General features: G+C 46.5%; 1 protein-coding gene across 1 annotated transcript in view; it reads left to right on the forward strand.

Annotated features, from left to right (window-relative positions):
* DKK3 (dickkopf WNT signaling pathway inhibitor 3) overlaps positions 1-23,445 on the forward strand; it is a 45,553-nt gene that overhangs the window by 5,252 nt on the left and 16,856 nt on the right. The window contains exons 3-4 of the mRNA XM_059067922.2: positions 2,772-2,909; positions 5,840-5,923. Coding sequence (XP_058923905.1) covers positions 2,772-2,909; positions 5,840-5,923 — 222 coding nt within the window. The remainder of the gene's footprint in view (positions 1-2,771; positions 2,910-5,839; positions 5,924-23,445) is intronic.

The following is a 23,445-nucleotide window of genomic DNA, read 5'->3' on the forward strand; positions in this document are numbered from 1 at the left end:
ACCTGGGCACTTTTCTACTGTGCTGCCTTCTGACGATGCTGCGGGCAACTTCTTGCCTAATCTAATGGCCAGCTCTCAGTGGCTTGGTCCTTCTAGATTTATCTGGAGCCTTTACCACCTAGAAGACCCCTCCTCACAAAAAGTTTCTGACTCTCAACCTGCTTCTAGCTAGTCCCCTGAGTCCATTCTGTTTTTTCTCTGGACTCTGTATTATCTCCCAACTAGTCTTCAGAACTTGCTGCAGCTCCCCATTGCTTGGTGCAAAGGTTCTTACCTGAATCATCTGGGAAGCTCATTGATATGTGGGGTCCCCCCTCCAGAAATTCTAATTTGGCAGGTCTGGAAGGGATCCAGATATGTATATATATTTTTAAAGTTTGGACATGACTCTGAGGTGCCTCTCGGTTGAGAACCAGGCTAACATCGTCTGCATTAGAACTGCCCCTGGATTCACCTGTCAATTTGTCTCTACTTCATTATCCATTATTTTATCCATTTAGGGTCCAGCGTGGACCCTCTGCCCTAGCCCATGACACACCGTTCTCATCCAGGCTGCCAGTTTCGCCTCCTCTATGGTCCTCTCTATCCAAATCGTATCTGTCCTGTGAGACCAACCCAATCATGCCTCTTCTTCCACCTGGAAGCTTTTTTTCTCTCTTCTTTGAACCCCTGACTCGCTTCTACAGACGCTCCATCCTCAAACTGGCTTGTGTGGGGCTCTCCTATCTCCCCAGCAAAAGTATAAGCAGAATCATATACTCGGAAAGGCACACAATTTGGAGTCAGACTGACCCGAGTTCTAATCCGAGTTTTGCCATTTGCTAAGAATGTGATAACCTCAGTCAGATTCCTTCCCTTTTGTCAACGTCATTCTTTCATCTGCAAGATGAGGGTAATAACACTTCCTCTTAACGGTTGCTGTGAATATTTAAGGAGATATGGAAGGGGCTGGTGCAATGGCTTAGACATAGCTGATGCCCAAGCATGGAGGTGATGATGATGACGGAGCCAGGGACCCGGTTTCAGACATGTGAGGAGTTGTCTCAGGGTCAAACACAGTGGTTGCTGACCAAGTCCTTGGTTGGTTATCTGGTCCTTTATGCTGACCAGACTTTCTTCACACTTCTGGTGCAGTGTCTTTGTGCTACATTGAGACATGGGAATTCTTTCCCCATGTATACCCAGCTCAGCAAATCTGGATGGGAGAGAGAGGAGAAGAGGGGGCCTCATGTAGTATGTAAGGGAATGGAGGACAGTGATTTTTTTTTTTTTTTTTTTTTTTTTTTTTTTTTTTTTGCGGTACGCGGGCCTCTCACCGTTGTGGCTTCTCCCGCTGCGGAGCACAGGCTCCGGACGCGCAGGCGCAGCGGCCACGGCTCACGGGCCCAGCCGCTCCGCGGCACGTGGGATCTTTCCGGACCGGGGCACGAACCCGTGTCCCCTGCATCGGCAGGCGGATTCTCAACCACTGCGCCACCAGGGAAGCCCGAGGACAGTGATTTTTAAAAAATAGAATCTTTTTTGAGGATTCGTTTAAAGGAATAAAAATAGCACAGAGTCAAAGATTACACTGTTGGAAAATTGCCAAGCACCAGCTACAACTTCTCTGTGTCTCTGATTTTAAATTCCTAGACAGAGTGTCGGGTTGGCTCAATTAGTCGATGACATGACCTCCGTTTGAGTCCAATCAACTGTGACTGGTCGCACTGTCACCTGCCCACTCATCAGGACTGGGGCTGGAATTGGGTACAGATTTAAATTGACTGACATGTCTGGTATAGATGTCATGGAAGCTCATGATTTGTGGACAATGGCCCGAGAAACGTGGCATCAGAAAAGGACACTTGTGCAAGAAGAGCCAGGGGGAGGGTGCACCCCAGGAGCTAGTCACCTGACCCTCTACAGGGGTCCCTCGTGTACTCAGGGGGTGGGTGGGGAAGAGACATAGCTGTGGCGCCACCTGCAGTGGGGAAGGGGCTGTCCTAGGTTGGGTCCCCACCCCAACCTGGCCCTGCAACAAGGATTTGGGAGCAAATAATTCATTTGTGATCTGATCCCAGAAACACGAGGAGGAAGTGGGAAAGTGAGATGGAAAAGAAGAGAGGCAATAAAGGCTGTGCTTATGAGCAGGTTACTGCTAGGGACAACTAGGGCTCAATCGCCCTGGGGTCCTTGGAGAGAGACCGTCCCACTGAGGGGAGAGAGCACTGGGGTACTTACCCCCGTAGCCTGTCCTGCACTGGTTCGGGGTTGCCCCTGGAGTGCTCACTCCCTAACACGTGGGGCCTGTGCAGACTGAGCACACTTCTGCAGCCAGAGAATGCTCTCGAAGAGAGACAGAGGTGGTTGTTGGCACACAAGGGAACAAATGCGGGGACCTCCTGATTAGGCCACGGGGAGATGGGCGTGGCACCAAGAGCATCTGTACAGGGGTCAAGACTGTTCAACAGAGGCACTCTCAAATTCCGACTCTGCCCTCCACTGAGAGTCTTGGGAAGTTATCTAGTCTTCCTGAGCCTCGGTTGCCCCACTTGTAAAGTGGTGCCATTAACGCCCACCTCACGGGGAGGTTGTGAGATGTAAGGCAATGATATATGTAGACATTTAGAGCAACCTCTTGTTCTACTGGGTACTCAATTACTGGTACCTACTATCATCAGCACCACTATCATTGCAGAAGAGGAAAAGAGAAGTAGTTCTTGTTTTCTAATGGACTCTGATTTGTATCAAGAGAAAACAATATTGCTCATTAAACCCATTGATTTAATTAGATGGAGGCAGAAGAGGCTGCTGCTAAAACGTCATCAGAAGTGAACCTGGCCCGCTTACCTCCCAGCTATCACAATGAGACCAACACGGAAACCAAGGTTGGAAATAACACCATCCATGTCCACCGAGAAATTCACAAGGTAAGGGTGGTCATGGCCAGCACTTCCTCCTTTCCTTGCCACCCGGTCCCATCAGAGGACTAAGGTCTTGTTTACATGTTTGATATACAAGCCAAAAAATACAAATGATGATAGTAAAATACATGTTAAAAACCAGAGGGAGTGAGGGAGCTATTTAAAGGGGAAAGATATGTATCAAAAACATAAATTGCTTTTGTATTTAAGCAGTAAATTTAACTCTACTCTTCCCGTCAGTCCAATTGCAAAGGAATGTTCAGGGATTTTTATCGTTTGAGAAAAGGAAGCAAACGTGTTTAGAGAGATACTTTCCTAGTATCGAATTTGAGGAAATTATTTCACAAGTTTTTATCTGTGTTTCAGTAGTGAGTTGAAATAGAGTTCATGCTGTAGTGAAGAGATCTTCACCATTTCCTTAGGAGGAGCACAAATGTGATATACTCTGTCTTCGGAAGAAAAAGCCTCTATTGCCAGGAAATGAAATATTCTTTCGTTTGCTGGTTATCCATTCAAAATTCTACAGCAGAGTGTTTCCTAACCTACCACACATCTTAAGTGTCTCTTGGTCCAGTATCTTGCACGAAGAGCAAGCAGGTTTGTTCTCAATCTGACTTGAGGAAGAAAATGTTGCAAACCTAGAGGAATGTGACATTAGCTTGCCCCTAACGTGAGATGTCTCCCATATGAGTTTGGCAGGACTTTGGGAGCACACCACGTGGCCTGTGTTCTCTTGAAAAGAGTCTGGTGTGCAGATGTTCAGGGTCATTGTTAGAGGCTGTAGAGTTGACCTTCTGTTGTGAACATCAACGAGCTTGACCTCTGATCTCATCTCAATGCCTACATGCAAGGGCTCACAAAAGAGCCCTGCTTTTGTTCAAGTGCCCAGGTAATGGGTTGAAACAATAGCACTTCTGTGCTATAGAGGATAAAGGGGTCAATTTTCATGGGCCATTGCCTTGACTATAAAGTAGCCTCTGTGTGGCTCTTCTCCTGCTACATACTGATGGCCCAGCTCCAGAGTGTACCCCCCGCATAAATAAATGAGCCACCTGCGAAACGGAATCCTTTTTCATTGCTCGTCTGAAGACTGGAGAATGTTTCCAAAAGTGATTGTTTTATTCTTGTCAAAACCAATATTAAGTCATCCTTTCTGAGAATAATCAGCCAATAGTTTCAGCTGCTTTGTAAATTTTCTCCCTGTAGATATCAGAATACCCAAACGTGAGTCCTACCAGTAACTAGTGTGATTTTGAAAAACTTACTTCAATTTCATGACCCTCACTAACTGCGTTTAGCCAATAGGGATATCAACGTCTACATTACGGTATTATGGGGGTCCAATAACTTGAAGTACGTGAGAGTCATTGTAAACTATGAAGTGCTGTCCAGCAGCAAATTCTTCTTGTTGTTGTTCTTATGGTAAAGTTACGGTATCCGCACGGTGTAGTAGTTCTCGAGCGGGTTCCATGGAGCTCCTGTCCTGTGTGATGCTTTATAAAAGAAGGGCTCAGTCATGAAACATGTTTGGAAAACATTGTACATATTTCTCTTCCTAGAGTTACAAAAATGCACCTTAGTATAATAAAGGCTCTGAGAAGTCCTGCAACCTATACATATAGGACTGTACAATTAAAAAAAATATAACATTGGTTAATCCTGTAAAAATCTGGCATAAAGGAAGAAGACATAATCTCTTTGCTGGAGAGAGGAATTATTTAGATAAAAATAAAGTATGTTGACGAAGACATCCTTATCTCCTCAGAACTGGAATTACAACTAGAATTTGATCCACTATTACACATTAGCCTAAGAGTTTCCACTTTGTTTTGGCTGCAGACGCCTGTGACATTAGAGCTGGCAGGAACTTTAAAGACGACCTAGAAATGAGAAAACTGTGAATCAGAGAATAGAAATGATTTGTTCCAGGTTACATACTAGACGGTCATTGGTGTCTGAGGCAGGGCTCAAAGAACACAGGTCTCCTAGCTCCTGGGCTTCTTTGTGTCTTTTTATCACCAACACAGAGGTTTGATGTGGCCTGGGATGGGGTGGGAATAGCCTGGGCTCCACGTCAGGTTTCTAAGGCTCAGCTTTGAGGTGCCTGCTCCTGTTTATAGAAGGCAGACAATGGATAGAGGAATACAGGGCCAGGCCTCCCATTGTACTTAAGCACTTTTTTGATGAAACAAAACAGTTCCGCAGAATCAGGAAGGGGGGCAGCTGTAGCTAAAACCTGCTTCCTTCAATACCCAGACCTGTAGTTGGAAAGAAAGCTGACACTGAGTTTCAAGTAAATGAGCCCCAAGAATGATAAAAATAGCTAGTGCTGAATATTTGCGAGGTGACGGGCTGTGTGCTGCGTGCTTTACACAGACCTCCTCGGCCCTCCTCCTAGCAGCCCCATGCTGTAGGCTCTGTTACATCTCTTATCGCTGCACCATCTGACGCTGCTGGTGGAGCTCAGAAAGAAAGGGGGACAGGACTCCCCTGGTGGTCCAGTGGTAAAGACTCTGTCTTCCAATGCAGGGGACGCGGGTTCGATCCCTGATTGGGGAACTAACATCCCACATGCTGCGGGGCAACTAAGCCCGGTTGCTACAACTACTGAGTTCGCGGGCCTTGATGAGAGAGCCCGCATGCTGCAAACTACAGAGCCCACGCGTGCCACAACTAGAGAGAAGCCCGCGTGCTGCAACGAAAGATCCTGCCTGCTGCTACTAAGACCCGAGGCAGTGAAAAGAAACAAGAAAATTAAAAAAATAAATATAAAATAAATAAAATGCATTTAAGAAGAGGGGAGGGAGTGGGCATTCTGTCTTCTTTGACAGGTGCTCCTGCTTCAGAAAATAGAAAACAATAAAACAAAGAAACCACCTGTGGGATTTGTCCAGAATTCCTCCTATTTCACATTCACTGTACTTGTTCTCCTATAGATCACCAACAACCAGACTGGACAGATGGTCTTTTCAGAGACAGTCATTACATCAATGGGCGATGAAGAAGGCAAAAGGAGCCACGTGAGTGGTCATCTTCCCCGTGCTCGCACCTGAGGCACACACCCTTTGCTGAGCCTGCCAAAGCTGACCCAGGCTTCAGGGTGGGTGCAGGAGGAGCTGGCTCCCCTACACCTCTCCTGTTTCGTTTCTGCCAAGATTCCCCAATGCCTACATTTCTGTCCAGACAGCCGCGGTCTGGTAACAGGCTCCGCCTCCATATGCACTTTGCCTCAGAAATGGCAGGACACATTCAATTCAGTTGTCATTTGCATGGCTGAGGCTCAGCCTTGGAAGGGGAACACTGAAGTATTGGGTGCGTTGGTCAGGGTCCCTGGTAACAAGACCTGGTGCATCCGACCTGAAAATACCCTAGAACCTCTGGCATGACCCACGTCATTTATGATCCCAGCCCTGGTCTGGCAGTTTGAGAGCAAGAAAACCTTAAGTGGAACCCAGTGGCCCATTGGAAAGGTGTCCTCCTGCTCCGGGCTTCAGGCTGGGCCCCTTGTGATTGCATCCGCTACTCAGTGGCCTGTTACTCAGTCCAAAGGTGGGCTGCTTTTTAGAGAACTATAGATTCTGAACATTGAGAGAGACATCATTTCACAGAAGAAAGGCCTGGCAGGTTGGGGGATGACACAGGCCAAGTCACTGGTGTCCAGACTCCCAGATGAGAGGTGACTCAGCTGCACCTTATCTTCGCAAAGAGGTGGCTGGTTTCAGATGCAGAGGCCTGGTGGGGGGTGGACAAGGCAACTGCCATGTGACATGGTCCGTCGTAAAACGTGCCTGCTCTGTGGGGCCTGCGAGGGCCAACCTCTCTGTGCCCAGGCACCTTATGCAAACTTTCCACAGCACGTTTTTCTTCTCTGAGGTGTAGAATGCATCCCCAGCCTTCTGAGGGGATACAGGATATTCCCTCACCCCTTGTGGCCTTATCACAGGAAAAGAAGCAGTGTACCCATAATTGTTAGGTGGTCTTGCTGTGGTTGGTAGTCGATGCGTCCTTTTTGAAAAAAATATTTATTTACTCATTTATTTTTATTGAAGTATAGTTGATTTACAATGTTGTGTTAGTTTCCGTTGTATAGCAACATGATTCAGTTATATGTATACATATATATATTCTTTTTCATATTCTTTTCATTATGGTTTATTACAGGATATTGAATGTAGTTCCCTGTGCTATATAGTAGGACCTTGTTGTTTATCTATTTTATATGTATTAGTTTGTATCTGTTAACCCCAAACTCCTAATTTATTCCTCTCCCAACCCTTTTCCCCCTTGGTAACCATAAGTTTCCTTTCTATATCTGTGAGTGTGTTTCGTAAATAGGTTCATTTGTGTCATATTTTAGATTCCACGTGTAAATGATATCATATGGTATTTGTCTTTCTCTTTCTGACTTACTTCACTTAGTGTGATAATCTCTAGTTGCATCTATGTTGCTGCAAATGACATTATTTAATTCTTTTTATGGCTGAGTAGTATTCCGTTATGTATATGTACCACACCTTTATCCATTCATCTGTCGATGGACATTTAGATTGCTTCCATGTCTTGGTTATTATAAATAATGCTGCTATGAACATTGAGATGCATGCATCTTTTCGAATTATAGTTTTCTCTGGGTATATGCCCAGGTGTGGGATTGCTGGGTCATATGGTAGTTCTATTTTTAGTTTTTTAAGGAACCTCCATACCGTTCTCCATAGTGGCTGTACCAATTTACATTCTCACCAACAGTGTAAGAAGGTCCCCTTTTCTCCACACCCTCTCCAGCATTTGTTATTTGTACTTTTTAATGATGGCCGTCCTGACTGGTATGAGGTGGTACCTCATTGTAGTTTTGATTTGCATTTCTGTAGTAATTAGCAATGTTGAACATCTTTTCATGTACCTCTTGGCCATCTGTATGTCTTCTTTGGAGACACAGGTCTTCTATTTAGGTCTTCTGTGCATTTTTTGATTGGGTTGTTTGTTTTTTTGTTATTGAGTTATATGAGCTGTTTGTATATTTTGGAAATTAAGCCCTTGTTGGTTGAATCTTTTGCAGATATTTTCTCCCAGTCTGTAGGTTGTCTTTTCATTTTGTTGTATGGTTTCCTTTGCTGTGCAAAAGCTTATGAGGTTGATTAGGTCCCATTTGTTTATTTTTGCTTTTATTTCTATTGCCTTGGGAGATTGACCTAAGAAAATATTGGTTTGATTTATGTCAGAGAATGTTTTGCCTATGTTCTCTTCTAGGAGTTTTACGCTGTTATGTCTTATATTTAAGTCTTTAAGCCATTTCGAGTTTATTTTTGTGTATGGTGAGAGGGTGTGTTCTAACTTCATTGATTTACATGTGGCTCTCCAACTTTCCCAACACCACTTGCTGAAGAGACGGTCTTTTCTCCATTGTATATTCTTGCCTCCTTTGTTGAAGATTAATTGACCATAGGTGTATGGGTTTATTTCTGGGCTTTCTATTCCATTCCATTGATCCATATGTCTGTTTTTGTGCCAGTACCATGCTGTTTTGATTAGTGTAGCTTTGTAGTATTGTCTGAAGTCTGAGAGGGTTATGCCTCCAGATTTGTTCTTTTTCCTCAGGATTGCTTTGGCAATTCTGGGTCTTTTATGGTTCCATGTAAGTTTTAGGATTATTTGTTCTAGTTCTGTGAAAAATGTCATGGGTAATTTGATAGGGATTGCATTAAATCTGTAGATTGCTTTGGATAGTATGACCATTTTAACAATATTAATTCTTCCAGTCCAAGAGCTTGGGATACCTTTCCATTTCTTTGAACCATCTTTAATTTCCTTTATCAGTGTTTTATAGTTCTCAGCATATAAGTCTTTCACCTCCTTGGTCAGGTTTATTCCTAAGTAATTTATTTTTTTGATGCAATTTTAAAAGGGACTGTTTTTTATACTTTCTGATATTTCATTGTTAGTGTAAAGAAATGCAACCGATTTCTGTATGTTAATCTTGTATCCTTCTATCTCTCTGAATTCGTTTATCAGTTCTAGTAGTTTTTGTGTGGAGTCTTTAGGGTTTTCAATATATAGAATCATGTGATCTGCATAAAATGACAGTTTTACCTCTTCCCTTCCAATTTGGATATCTTTTATTCCTTTTTCTCATCTGATTGCTGTGGCTGGCTAGGACTTCCAATACTATGTTGAATAGAAGAGGTAAGAGTGGGTATCCTTGTCTTCTTCCAGATTTTATCAGGAAGGCTTTCAGCTTTTCACCATTAAGTATTATATTGGCTGTGGGTTTGTCATAAATAGTGTTTATAATATTGAGATATGTTCCCTCTATGCCCACTTTAACAAGAGTCTTTATTATGAATGGACGTTGAATTTTGTCAAATGCTTTTTCTGCATCTATTGAGATGATGATGCGGTTTTGTCTTTTCTTTTGTTTATGTGGTGCTGATTTGCATATGTTGAACATTCTTGTGAGCTTAGGATGAATCCACTTGGTCATGGTCTATGATCTTTTTTATGTGTTGTTTGATTCGGTTTGCCAATATTTTGTTGAGAATTTTTGCATCTATATTCATCAAAAATATTGGCCTGTAATTTTGTTTTTTGGTGGTGTCTTTGTTTGGTTTTGGTATCAGGGTGATGGTGGCTTCATAGAATGTCTTTGGGAGTGTTCCCTCCTCTTCAGTTTTTTGGAAGAGTTTGAGAAAGATTGGTAGAAATTCTTTTCTGCATATTTGGTAGAATTCGCCTGTGAAGCCATCTGGTCTGGGACTTTTGTTTGTAGGAAGTTTTTAGATTACAGATTCTATTTCATCTCTAGTGATTGGTCTATTCAAATTATGTATTTCTTGATTCAATTTTGGTGGGCTGTATGTTTCTAGAAACTTGTCCATTTCTTCTAGATTGTCGAATTTGTTGGCATATAACTGTTCATAGTATTCTCTTATGGCTTTTTGTATTTCTGTGGCATTGGTTGTTATGTCTCCTCTTTCATTTCTTATTTTGTTTATTTGAGTCCTCTCTTTTTTCTTCTTAGCGAGCCTGGCCAGAAGTTTGTCCATTTTGTTTACCCTTTCAAAGAACCAGCTCTTGGTTTTATTGATTTTTTTTTCTATTGTTTTTTTAATCTCTATTTTATTTCTTTCCTCTCTGGTCTTTATTATTTCCTTCCCTCTGCTGACTGGATGGGTTCTTTTTGCTTGTTTTGGCACAGTGCTCAGACATTTACTGCAGGCTGGGGGAGTCCAGTCAGCTTTGTGTGGTGGTGATGACCCCCCATTCAAGGGACCTGGGAGCTGATGGAGGGCAAGCCATTTGGTGAAATGAAGACAGACTTAGTGGCAGAGGCTGGAAGCATGAGTTTGTCACATATAAACTAGGTCACCTCATTTCCCTCATCTTTAAATGAGGCAATGATTTTCACCATCTCCCCCAACTCTGAAAGTACAGAAGCCTGTGAAACAAAGATAGGATTGACTAAGGTCAGGAGGGAGGAGAGACCAGCTTTTGAAGGTGAGGAGGGAGGAGAGACCAGCTTTTGAAGGTGGGGAGAGAGAGAGAAAGAACCAGAAAAATAGAAACAAACCCAGACAGACAGATGGTACCAAGAGGGAAAAGCTTTAGAATATTCCAGATTTAAGTCTCTGTGAAAGGGCAGGGGAAACACAACTCTCAGGGCTGTGGACTATAAAAAGAAAGCTTTTGTGTTCAAGAAAAAAAGGTATATGATTGCATGATAGTATAGTTTTGCTCTGGAGAGCTTCCCAGAGCCCAGAGGGCAATAGCACTGCTCTGAGCACCTCTGTACCTGCTGGAAGCCCAGGTGCACATCCCACGCTCCCCACTCTGCCCTCCGAGTGAGGCAGCTGTGTCAGGCTTTGAGCCCTGTGGCGGCGAGAACCAAGGCTCTGAGAGTGGTGGGTGACTGAGAGACCACACCTCAAAGATGCCAAGAGCGTGCGTGGCTCAGGGAGCAGCTACCTGCACTTGTGTGCTGTAGCCTCTGAGTCTGTGCCTTCCTGAGTCTGCACGGCCTGTGTGTCCATGTTCCAGGTTCAGCTAGGAGGCCCAGAATCCCCATGCCTGCAGATGTAGGTTCCTACGTTGATCATGAACCCCTGTGTACAATGGTCCTGAGAATGCAGGAGAGTGACAGGGAGAGACATATCCAAGAAATCCAGAAGGTAGAGCCTCACTGAGTTTTTCCAGATTCCTGCCCAGGCCCTTGGAATTTAACTCAACGAGTTTCTCTATGAGAATGAGCTCCAATTTGATTGGCTAGAAGGGTGACATGGGGCATCTGATGCTTGACCAGCCAGTGCCTGGTGAATCCCATGGGTCTTTAGAGAACAGCCTGGAGACTTTGCAAGGCACTTGTGAAAGGGAGGTCATATGGCAGGAACGGTGGTGTGTTACCTCACTACAGAGCCTTGCTTGTTGTCAAACGCCTTGCCAGCAGTCAGAGAAGCAAGGTCTGGTTTCAGATGCCCACAGAATCCTTCCATTCGAATCCTCTTTGGTTCCTGGGTTACCGTTGTCCTAACACAACTGAGCTGGGACTCAAACATAAAGAGACGTGGAGCTCCTTTTTCTGAGTGGGAAGCCGTAAAGACTAGATTGCCTTCAAAGGCATGAGAACAACCGAACGTCAATCACCACTGTCCCATTCCACAGTTTGGCAATTTAATGATTTTTACAGTTGGCTGTGGAAAATGCGTTATGTGCCAATGAGACATTCTCTTAAATGGAAAAGGGAGGCTTGCCACTCAAAAGGACAAAAATCATATGCTGTTCCAACCTTAAGCTACTATAAATAGGAGCTAAATTTTCAGAATTTAAAACTCCCAGATGAATTCAATTAAAAATATTCACCAAGCACCCCATATTTTCCTTTCTTCAAATGCTGGGATGTGTATTCATATGTATGGTAACCCGAGGAGGCCCATGGAAAGTCACAGACAGTAACACTATAGGTCCGTCTAGAAAACCTAACACAGTACGTGCAAGGCATGGGTCTGTTTTTGCTCTCACATGCGAAAGGGGAAAAGGACATGATGTCTTATTTCACCTGAGCGCACCGGTGATGGTGATGTGGTCTGACATCTTTCTGTGAGGCTTTTGTGTTCAGCCCTCCGCCTCTCCCCTTCATGGGCCACTGGGTGGGCTGACCAGTGCTGTGCTACTTTCGCGCAAGGGGTTAGGAGGAAAGTGGCTTGTCGGAAGCTAGAGAGCAGACAAGCCATTATGCACACATGCAAGGCTTTTGTTTATAACCATGTTCCCACACATGAAGGATCTGGCCCAATTAGCCAAGGCACCATTTTGAAGGGACGCGTCCTCTCATTAAAATACAGCTCAGAGCAACAGAGCTTAGCACGTTGTGCATTTGTTGTCTTTTCTGTCTTTACATTAGAATATGATATAAAAGAGCAAGTCTGTTTGTTTCTCCAGCCGAGCATACCTCATTTGAACCTACAGGTTCAGTCACATACAACCAACTCCAAGATATTGCTGGGGACTTCTGAGGGCCTAGGTAGACAAATTTCACTACCCACATCACCTAGATAGTCGTGATTTGAGTAACCCCGCGACTTCCTTGTCCAAGAGAATGGTCAGGGCAGACAGCGGACTGTGGACAATGACAATGGAATTCTCCACCAGTGTGAACTCAGTGTCTTCTCTGCTGCGAGGATGCTTTGTGTTATTTGTGTTCAAGTCTGGGGGAAGAGGCGTGGTAAGCTGTGGCTGAACTTCTCCAAGATTTGTGTGTTTGTTTTGCATTGAACAGCAAACATCCTGTTACTTCAAAGCCCAGAGAGACCCAGTAAGAGAGTGGGCGGAGAAAGCGTGTTGAATGGCCTCTTCTCCTGTGAGTCCTCAGCTTCTTGTCCCCAGCTTGTTTATTCGTCACAAAATAAATGCAGGTGGGATGTCAGCTTTGTCTGTCCCCTCTGCCCTGATTTCTGAGGCTAGAGTCACCCTTGTCAATTTCATGGACTTGCAGAGGGCACCGTGCTGAGGAGTCACTGGGGTTTAGTTTAACCGAAGTGCATTGGCGGAGGGCATGGGTTCCTTAGAGAACGTCAGTCAGTTCCCAAAGGCCCAGCCTCCTGGAGAGTCCTGCTGGGGGTGTGGTAGCGGGCAGAGGTGTGTGGCCAAGTCCCAGAAAATGCAAACCTTCCCTGTCGGTCAGTCTGGGGGCAGAATGAGGTCTGAACAAGATGTGAAGCCCACCTGGGTTCAAAGCTGTCCTGACCCTCACAAGCTCTCTGTGATTCAGTTTCTTTCTTTATCCAGTGAAGCTAATAATCCCTGATTCACAAAATTGGGTGAGAGTCTTGTAAGGCAAGGTTTATAAAAACTCTTCGTATAAGGCTCATTATTATTGACAAGTAATTAACACTGGGTTCTAACTGGCTTCTCCCCTGGTTCCCATCAACCTACTGCAGAAAAAGATGTGGAATTTCCCTGGAAGCTGAGGCTGTGTTTCAGGACTCCACGGGGCCTCTTCCCACCGATGTTTGTGGCTTTGGGCTAAGTTCTCTAGAGCTCTGCCTCGCCTTCTTGAGTAATGCATTTTGCAAGAAACTCTGTGCTCCCTGCCTCAAGCCTGACTCACCCTGCATTTCTTGTCCTCATGAGTCATAAGTGTCTGGTTTGGGTGTTGGGGATACAAATAGAAGGAAGGATGGGCCTAATGAATGATAAGCAGCATAGGTGATGGTCAGGTGCTAACAAGTTCCAGGATGGGGCCGGGTTGGCAGGACGTATCTTGGTTTCTATAGAGAACAGCACACTTGTGGTTCTAAGAGTGATGGCAGAGTCTTGTGTGAATGTACAGTTCCACAGTCCTATAACCAGACACTTGGGTCCATTTGTGTTTCTAGATTTATATTTTGCATTGGTTTTGTAATTTCTGGCCAAGTATAAGGCCCTCATGCCTTAATCCAGTAGGAAAACATTATAGGAAAAATTGAAGGGGCTTCCCTGGTGGCGCAGTGGTTGAGAATCCGCCTGCCGATGCAGGGGACATGGGTTCGTGCCCCGGTCCGGGAGGATCCCACATGCCGCGGAGCGGCTGGGCCCGTGAGCCATGGCCGCTGAGCCTGTGCGTCCGGAGCCTGTGCTCTTGCAACGGGAGAGGCCACAGCAGTGAGAGGCCTGCGTACCGTAAAAAAAAAAAAAAAATTGAAGAGCTCTGGATCATTCTGAGAAGTGTATAAGCAATCCCCAAATAAATAAAGTTGTTGTGGGTGAGCAGTTTTTAAGGAGTAGGAGGGTTTTTTTTTTGAGCTATAACCTGGCTGTATTAAATTGTACTCTCCTCAACCTAAATATCCTTCAAGAAGGAATTCGTGATTCCACATGCAAAATCAAAATACTGTGAAGTTGATAAACCAGTTTCATACAGGTTTCATATAAGTTGGTATAAAAGGATGTCTTCAATAAAATGTTAAGTGAATAAAAAGCAATTGTAAAGCAGTATACTCACTATATATTTAAGATATACTTTATATATACAGTTTATAAAATATCTTATTTTTAGAAAAAAAGTACACATTAAAAAGCTTGGCAAAATGTACACAAAATCATTACTAGTAGATATCTCTGGAAGAATTGAACTTTGCAGAGACTTTTCCTTTGTAGAACTCTGTATGTTTTGAGTGTTTTAAGAAGAGCGTTTGAACTATTTACAATTTTCCTTTAGACATCTATATTTTTGAGCAATATTGCCAGTGTTTCTTTGTGTAAAACCTGGAAATTAAATTGCTGTGTCAAAGGGTGTGCCTGTCTAAGATTTTGAGAGACGTTGCCCAGTTTTCCTCCCGAAGGTTGTACTATTTTTGCTCCTAGCAGCAATTTCTGAGATCATTTCACCAACCCTCCCCCACCTACAGTGAGTGTTATAGTGGGTGACCACCTATATTTTCTTTTTGTTTCTATTTCTTTGATTATTAGTAAGGTCAAGGGGAATAGCTGTTTGAGAATTGTAAGTTGTAGCAAACAAGAGAGTCGTCCACAAATTTACCTCATCCCTTCCTCTCCTCCTCAGGGAGAAGGGTAAGTTTTGCATTCCAGGCTGTTCCCAAGGCCAAATACCATCTGGCCCAGTGTGGGACAGATTAGGAAGGTGTGAGGTTCCAGCAGGAACTATCTGTGCATTCCGTGTCCACCGTGATGGCTGAGGGGCTGCAAGTCACACCGGGGAGTAGGTGATGGTGACATGCAGGCTACTGCTGCCACCCCTGTGAACACAAAAAGGCAGGCACTCCCTCCTTCCTTCTTTGGCCACTTTCACAAACACCCCAAAGCTTAGATGCCCTCTGAGAGGAGAAGCACTTTAGCAGGATGGGTAAGGCTTGGACCCAAGGAGAGCTGACTCAGAGTGCAACTCTACTGCTATTAGCTGTGTGACTGGTGAAATCCCTTAACTGATCTGAGCCTTAGTTTCCCCACATGTAAAGTGGATTCATCAGAGTACCTTCCATATAGTGTTTCATGAGGATAAAATAAAACAATCCAGGTAAAAAAATACCAGGCAGCGCCTAGAACGCGAGAATAAGCAGTCCGTAAATGTCAGCTCTTTGTTGTTATCGTTATTTGATTACCCCCAAACCATGGCTGTCAAATTTCCCCGTGTTAATTATTCAACTCATCCATTTATTTGCACATTGATTGAGCACTTAATGTGTGTCTGGCAGATAAATGTAAAAGATGGTACCTAACAGCAGAGAGGACCCAGGGTAGCAGTGGAACAGAAAAGTAAACAGGTCATTACAACATGGATTCATACGTGTTTCCTAAGGCAGTGGTGGACAGAGCATGGTGGGAGCATTGTGTGAGTGCTAGATGAGGCAGCCAGGGAAGATTTTGTCAGGAAAACAGTCCTTCTTGGTTTCTGGAGTTTCTGCACATCTTATAAGCAGAGGCACTAATTGCCCTTTGGTTTCAGACTGTCTTTTCCAGGATGTTTGTACAGCAAGCAGCCTTGGAAGGTAGAGACAGCTCTCCCTCCTTGGCAGAGGGAAGGTTTGCTTGCAGTCCATTATATGAGATTTGGTGCTCTAAGCTTGACATTCGTCAGCTGTGATGCACACCCACTGCATACACTGGATCCACCTGGGCCCCTCCATGTTGCCCCCTGGGACTTGGGGGTGAGGGGAACTGTCACAGACATGAAGCTCATGCTGCTTCTGTGCGGTCAGCAATGAAGCCCTTTGTCTCTGACCCAGGAGTCCGACTTCTCTGCTGGCAACCATGAAACTGTGGAAGGCTCACGTGTCCCCTTGCAAGTAAAGTCTCAGACCCTTCGCACATTTTGGCAGGCTTCCTGGAAGAGGTAGCAGTTGAGCTGTGTTTTGAATGGTGTCGAGGAATTCTCAGTTGTGAGGAGGAAGGGCATTCCTTGCAGAAGCATTCTTTGTTTACAGTCAAGGAGGCAGGTGGAACTGCAACATGTCTGAGGAACACTACATAGTTTAGAATGCCAGAGGTGGAGGTGTGCTTGGGGGAGTAGAAGAGGAGGCTGGGGAGAGGCAGAAATTAGATCAGGAAGGGTTTCGAGAGCCCAGCCAAGGAGTTGGAGATACATGCTGAGTTAGGAACATACCCTCCCTATATAGTATAGGAAGGCTCCACGCAATACCCGAGATAAAGAGCCAGGGAGACGTGGTTTGGATGGCAGAGATGTTGGTGGGGACGGGATTTTGCTTAATCCTGCTGCAACTCGAGACTGAGTCGTCTGTGCCCTGCAAAAAACCTGGCTTCAGGGCTTGGAGTCTGGAATGGAACTTAGAAATGGAACACGCTGCTTTTGCTTGGTGCCAGTAGGCAGGTCAAATAAACGACAGTGATTGAACTTGAAATCTCATTAGGCTGCTGCTGCAGGACAAGCCTATTTCTGTGGCTTCTGAGTAGCCCGAGCATGTCAGGGGCTGAAGAGCTCTCTGTGCCGGTGGGTGGCTGTCCCTGGCTATTAGGGCCTGGGGATCCTTCTAGACCAGCCTGGGGCCTTTTTAGCCTGACTGTAGGATCTGCAGCTCTGCCCGTCCTTGATCTTTGGCATAGTTCTGAAAAACTCACAGAGCTTGTGAGTCCATATCCTTTTATTTTTAAAATAACATCAAGGACCACAACATTCCCTCGTTTGGTCTCTGAGACTCAGAAAGTGATCGGATTAGCCATCCTCTCTCCAAAGCCACCTAATTCTCCTTTTCAGGGTAAATCCTGGTAACCGATCAGACCAGCTCATCAGTGCTGTGATGTCATCCGGTACTCAGTAATAATTAATGATCATAATGACAATAATAGTAATAGACCATGATAAACATAAGAGCTGCCATTGATGGGGCCCCTGCTGTGTGCCAGGCACTGTGCTTGGGATCTGGCCAGCTTCCCTTCACATAATCCGCACAATAACCATGCAGGGCACATACACTCTTGATGCCATTTTTTTTTTTTTTTTTTTTTTTTTTTTGGCGGTACGCGGGCCTCTCACTGTTGTGGCCTCTCCCGTTGCGGAGCACAGGCTCCGGACGCGCAGGCTCAGCGGCCATGGCTCACGGGCGCAGCCGCTCCACGGCATGTGGGATCTTCCCGGACAAGGGATCAAGCCCACAGCCCCTGCATTGCTGCATTTGGCAGGTGGATTCTTAACCACTGTGCCTGCCACCAGGGATGTCCCGGAAGTAGGTATTATTTTACAGATGAGGACACTGGAGTTTAGAGAAGTTAAATTCCCAAAGTCGTGGTAGATGGTTGAATGGTAAAATGGGTTCCTATTCCTCTGAAACCAGATATAAACTGGACTTTTCAATAAAAAGATATATTTCTGATAGAAAAAGTCATGGAAGTTTGCAGCCATAATTTGAGGTGGTTTTGAAGAAGTTATCGCGAACCTTCCACCACCTGGTTCCATTCCTGTCATTTATACCAAGAGTCATTGAACACCCCCCACCAAATGTTCAAAATGAAGACTCAGAATCACAAAAGAACCACTGCATGGCCGTAAACACAGGGCTCTTTCCCTCCCAAGAATGGCAGAGCCCCTTGGGGGTCACTGGGAGAGGCTATCAGGGTTAGGACACTGTGGAATCTCTCACCCAATTTCTTCTGCTCTCGCCACTGGTTGGGTGTGAGACCCATGCCCCTGAAGGGGAACGTTCTAAACCACCGAGGGGGAGCATTTTAAGTGGGTGGCAGGCACCTGTACTGAAGTTTGGCCACTGACACATTTCAGTGATGTGATGTGGAAAATACAGCCACAGTCTGAATTTTCCATAGTCTCATAATTCATGGCCTCCCAGAAGAGGAAGCAGGTACGAAAAGCAGAGAGAGCCCACTGCCTGGTGAGTAGCAGTCAGGGTGGAGAAACATATGGCCTCTCAGACTGAGGAGGCCTGTTCCCCAGGCCAGTGGGTCCCTGGTGGCTCAAAGTGGCCAGGGGCCAACAGACTCCATCCTTCTCAGGCCCTGCAAGAAGCAGGCCTTACGGTCAGCCTCCTACCCCCCCTCCCAGTAGCCTTTTGCTTTTCCCATTGACTTGGGGTCCTGTTTTTTCCCCACGATGTCTGCAGGGACCTCCTTCCCCCAGGGAGAACACACGCTCTGCAGAAAGGCTAAATCAAAGTCATGCTCGGTGCCTGCCTTGGTGGAGCTGTTCCCCTCCCTGACAGCTTTGCTAGGATTTGGAGGGTGAGAGAAAGGGAAGAGAACTAATCTTCATCAAGCATCTACTATGTGCCAGGTACTGTGGACCACTTCATAGAAGTGATTTTCCTTAACTCTAACCAAAGCCACCTAAAACAGGGGGTACCAGCCCCGCTTTAAAGATGAGGGAGCACAGAGTGACTTGCCAAGGTTGTACAGCTAGTAAGTGGCAGAGTTAGGATCTGGAAATAGGTCTGTCTTACTCCAAAGCCTAGCCTTCTTCTACCCTACACTACTTTACAAAAGGGGCAGAAGGGAAGGTCACTAATAGTAACTGAAGGTCTGGTCCAGGCCATGATATGTGGACACACGTATCGCCGTTAATCTTCCTAGCAACATAATTGGTCCGGGTTTCTCATTCCCACTTTTCAGATGAGGAAGCTGCAGCCCAGTGATGTTAAATGACTTACCCAGCAAGGAGTGTTGAGAAGGAAGCGGACCTGGGGCCTCACCATAGGGGTAGTGTGTCCCTTTTATAGCCCGTGGCCGTGGTCTCGGCTTGGAGAGCTGGAGCAGACCCGGTGATGGGAGTGGATTTCTGGGCACCGGCACCTCGGCAGGCAGCGCTGGGGCCATCGTGATGATGGGTGGCTCCAGGGTGTCTGGGGCAGAAAACCTAGGTGTGCCTAGACCACGGCCTCCCCGTTAGAGCTGTAGCTTTCTGTGTCCCCTGCCACTGCATGAAGATGAAGCAAAATAAGATGAGGCCACTTGTGAGCAGAACGAGGTCAGAGCGTGTGTTTTTCATCGACGAAAACATATTAAGGCTTTTTCCAAGCTCATTAGCACAAATGGTTCAACTTGGAAGGTTTAACAATTCCACAAGCCCCTTTTTCAGTCCTCACTGTGGTGAACTTTGTGGGGATTGTTGGGGGGAGGGAAAGCATAATTGCTGACAGCAGGAAAGGGGCCAGGACCAAGGGCTTTAGAAACCCATCTGAGGCCCATGGGGGATGCCAGGCTGCTTTCCCATCCAATGGCCTGGCAGTTGCCTGGGGAAGTGACTTTTTCTGCATGGCGGGGACAACTTTGTTTCTGTTTTCTGTTACTTTACATTTTCTTCATCTTTTTTTTTTTTTCTTATTTTAAAGAACTTGAAGGAATCCTTTGAGATGTATCTTTTAAAGAGGGTGCTAGATGGGAGGCACTAAAGGAGTGGCCCTTAACCTTGGACATGCATTAGAATCACCTTCTTAACCTGGATAGAACTTGTGGAAAAGAAGCATACTTTGATTTTCACCAACTTTTAAATTAAAGTGGCACTTCCTTCAATCTTGAAAGTAGGCAACAAACCACAGTATCATTAGCAGTTCCCTTGTTACCGGTAGCAGTCAGGTGTATTTTTGTGCTCTCTCACCACTGTTGCAGATGACTTGAAACAGCATTTACACTCATCACTACTTAGAAATTAAGGTTCTTGTCAGACCAGCCAGTAGGTCTTACTGCTTAGTGTGTTAATAAAGAAGCCCATAAAACAGTGTCTCAAAATATTTTGATAACTGTATTTCAGTGCAATCATTTTCCTTTGTAGTCTTGTGTGTTTTCCTTTATTTACCTAATGCATTATTCTGAGAAGGGATCTGTAGGCTTTGTTAAGCTGTCATAGGAGTCCATGGCGTGAAAAATGTTAAGACCCCCTGTTTTTAAAAAGGCCAGGGGCCAGTACCTACACTGGGGCCTCTTAGTCGTTCAGAGTTAGACGTGGCCTCCCTGGCATAGGGAAAGTTGTTGAAGGGGATCTGTCTGTTGCATTCCCTGGGGTGGGATCGCCCCCACTGTGGATGGTACGTGACCTCCAGACCCCAGTAATGCCAGCCTCCGTTCAGGTATTTGAAGCCTAAGGGCTCCGCAGACCTGTTCGCAGGAAACTGAAGTTTGAAAACATTCTGATCACCGGCTTTGTGGGGCCCTTGAAAATGCAGGGTCAGGGTCCATGTCAGAGTTGGAATGTGCAGGGGGTCCCAGATCTGCCCTTTGACACCAGGTGGGCCAGGTGGGAAGCCTGCAGACCCCTGCAGCTTAGGGCTCCGGTGGAGGTGATTCTTCCTCTGCGGAGGCTCGAGGCCCTGGCTGGGGCTTGGCGGCCTGAGCTACCTCCTGACGTGTCTCTGGACTTCCGCCTCCCTCTGAGGCCTTTTTCACCAGTGGATCAGCTTAAGGACACAGACAGGACGTCCCATTGGAGATTTCTGATGTTTTGGGAGGGATATTACCCCCCCACACACACCCATAGTCTGTTCTTCCTTGGAGGAGACTTGACCCGCTGTCCTGCTGACTCAGCCCCGAGCCGCTGGGATGGACAAAGAAGAGAAGGAAGACGAGCTAGTCTTCACCACACCCCAGTTCTCTCCAGCACGCGCACCTCGGGACCGAGCCTCAGAATGCTTTCCTCTGAGAAACTGGGTCTTACGTAGGCATCCTCTCCAAGGGCTAAGAGTGTTTTGGGACATGACACATTCATGACTTTCTTCCCGAGGCAAAGGAAAAACAATTTGAAGGGGTTGGGTTAGGCGGAGTCAGCTCTCTAACTCATGTGAAAAGAGTAAAAAGAAACCAAGTGAGTAAATATGGAGAAACTCCATCTATCCCCAGTGATGGAGGGCCGGTCTTAAATAGAATCCAAATGTAACTGAGCAGTAAAAACACTCTCAGAGCCTACTGGCTTACTTACTCGAAAGCCTAAGCGGTCACTCATACCCTGCCCCTGAAACCTACTCTGTTCCTACTTCATCTCCTGCTTTATCCTTTCCTGTGAATGAATGAAGGAATCACACGATCGTGTGAAACATACCAGGCTTAGCTGGGTGCAGGTAAATGTGAATGTGATTTAAGTTTCATCCCGGTAATTGCTTTGTTTGAAAGCGAGGCGATTTCACTAGGGCCTGTATGAGGAGTTGTGTGAGGGTGGCGACACAGATCTCTGGTCCCCACAGGCCCTGAGTGGATCCTGCCCACTGCAGCCCCCTGCGCGCGTCCTCCTCGCTTGTGACTGGCACTGGCCGTGGCCTCCCCTATAGTCAACAGACACATGAAGGCCCAGAACACCTCTGCCACGGCAATGGCTCGCTGCCCTCCATGGCTGAACGTTATCTGTCTGGGGCAGATGCCAGCACCCAGCGGACCTCTGATTCTGGTTGCAAGTGTCCCCAAAAGTGGCCAAGGCCCCAGCAGAATTGGAGGCGAGGGGATACAGAACGTGCGTGAAGACGTGAGCCACACAGCAATTTCAGCCCTGAACCAGGAAAGGAGGAAGAGGAAGGTGATGGACATTTGCCCAAGGTGGTGGAGTCTGTGGCTGAGGGGACAGCAGAGGCAGCGCTGTGGACCAGTGCCAAGGAGCTGGTAGAAAGGAGAACCGAGACGCGCCTTCCCATAGACACTCCTGTCATGACTTCTGGGAGACCTCCCATGACGCCCAGATCCCTCTCCCTGGGAGAGCCCATCCTCTGCTCCAGGGAGGGCTGCTCACACTTCCCCGAAGGCATTTCCTCCTGTGTCTCCTTCGAGGCCCCCGACACAGTGGAGTCCAGGGGCGCCCCTGTCTCCTGGGACACAGCACAGCCCCGGAGGACCCACCATCACGTCCCAGATGTTGCTTCCGGTGGCCATTCATTGCTCAGAATGTTTCTGTTAAAAGAGAGAAGGTGTAAGACCCTTGCTGCGGGCTTCCCTGCCAGTGCCACGGGGGCCAGGCTGGGATGGGGGATGGCCTCTACCTCAGAGACCAGCCAGGACCACAGGAAGCACTGCCAGCAGCTACTTTGGAGACTCACCGTCAACAAGGGTTGATATTTTATGAAAAATCTTTTGGATTCATAGGAATTCTAGCTCTGCTGGACTCTTGAACAGTGAGGGCAGATGTCCAGCCAAGGAAAATGACATCAAACCTGTCTGGCTTGGAGAGCAGCCAAGAAGACCAAGGAGGCCATAGCCTGGCCTAGGCCAGAGAGGGTCAGAGTGAATCAGCCACCAAGCAGGTGACCAAGCAGAGGGATATGGAGTTGGCCTCGCTCTAAACAACTGCCTAACACTGCTGAGGACACAGCCTGCCCTGCTTCCTGTCTGCCTGCCAGCAGGGGAGTGAGCCCTGTATAGACACCGGCATTACCCACTGAGCCGTGAGATTATCACCAGGGTGCCAGGCAGGAAGACTGACAAGGCAAAGGGCATGTTTGGGATGTACTGTGCTTGGGTGATCTGTAACCCCAGTCTCCCTGGTATAAAACCATCATTTGTTATGCTCGTGGATTAGTGGCTAGGAATTTGGACAAGGTTCAGTGAGATGGTTTATATCTGCTCCAGAGTCTGAGAGCTCTGACTTGAAGCCAGGGTGACTCGGTGCCTAAGGCTGGAATCATCTAGAAGCTCTTCATTCTCATGCTTCTGGCTGTCACCTGGGACATTAGCTGGTGCTGCGGTCCCTCCACAGCCTGGGCATCCTCCCAGCATGGAGCCTTGGTTCAGAGGGCAAGCATCTGAAAAGGGAAAGAGCCAAACAGAAGCTGTGTTGCCTCTCATGACCTAGCCTTGAAAGTCATGCAGCATCACTGTATCAGATTCATTAAAAGTGAGCCTAGGGACTTCCCTGGTGGCACAGTGGTTGAGAATCCGCCTGCCAATGCAGGGGACATGGATTCGATCCCTGGTCTGGGAAGATCCCACATGCCGTGGAGCAGCTAAGCCCGTGCGCCACAACTACTGAGCCTGCGCTCTAGAGCCTGCGTGCCACAACTCCTGAAGCCCGTGCGCCTAGATCCCATGCGCCACAACAAGGGAAGCCACCGCACTGAGAAGCCTGCATGCTGCAACGAAGAGTAGCCCCCACTCGCCACAACTAGAGAAAGCCTGCACACAG

Source organism: Kogia breviceps, chromosome 7, assembly GCF_026419965.1.
Source record: "Kogia breviceps isolate mKogBre1 chromosome 7, mKogBre1 haplotype 1, whole genome shotgun sequence".
Classification (NCBI taxonomy): Eukaryota; Metazoa; Chordata; class Mammalia; order Artiodactyla; family Physeteridae; genus Kogia; species Kogia breviceps.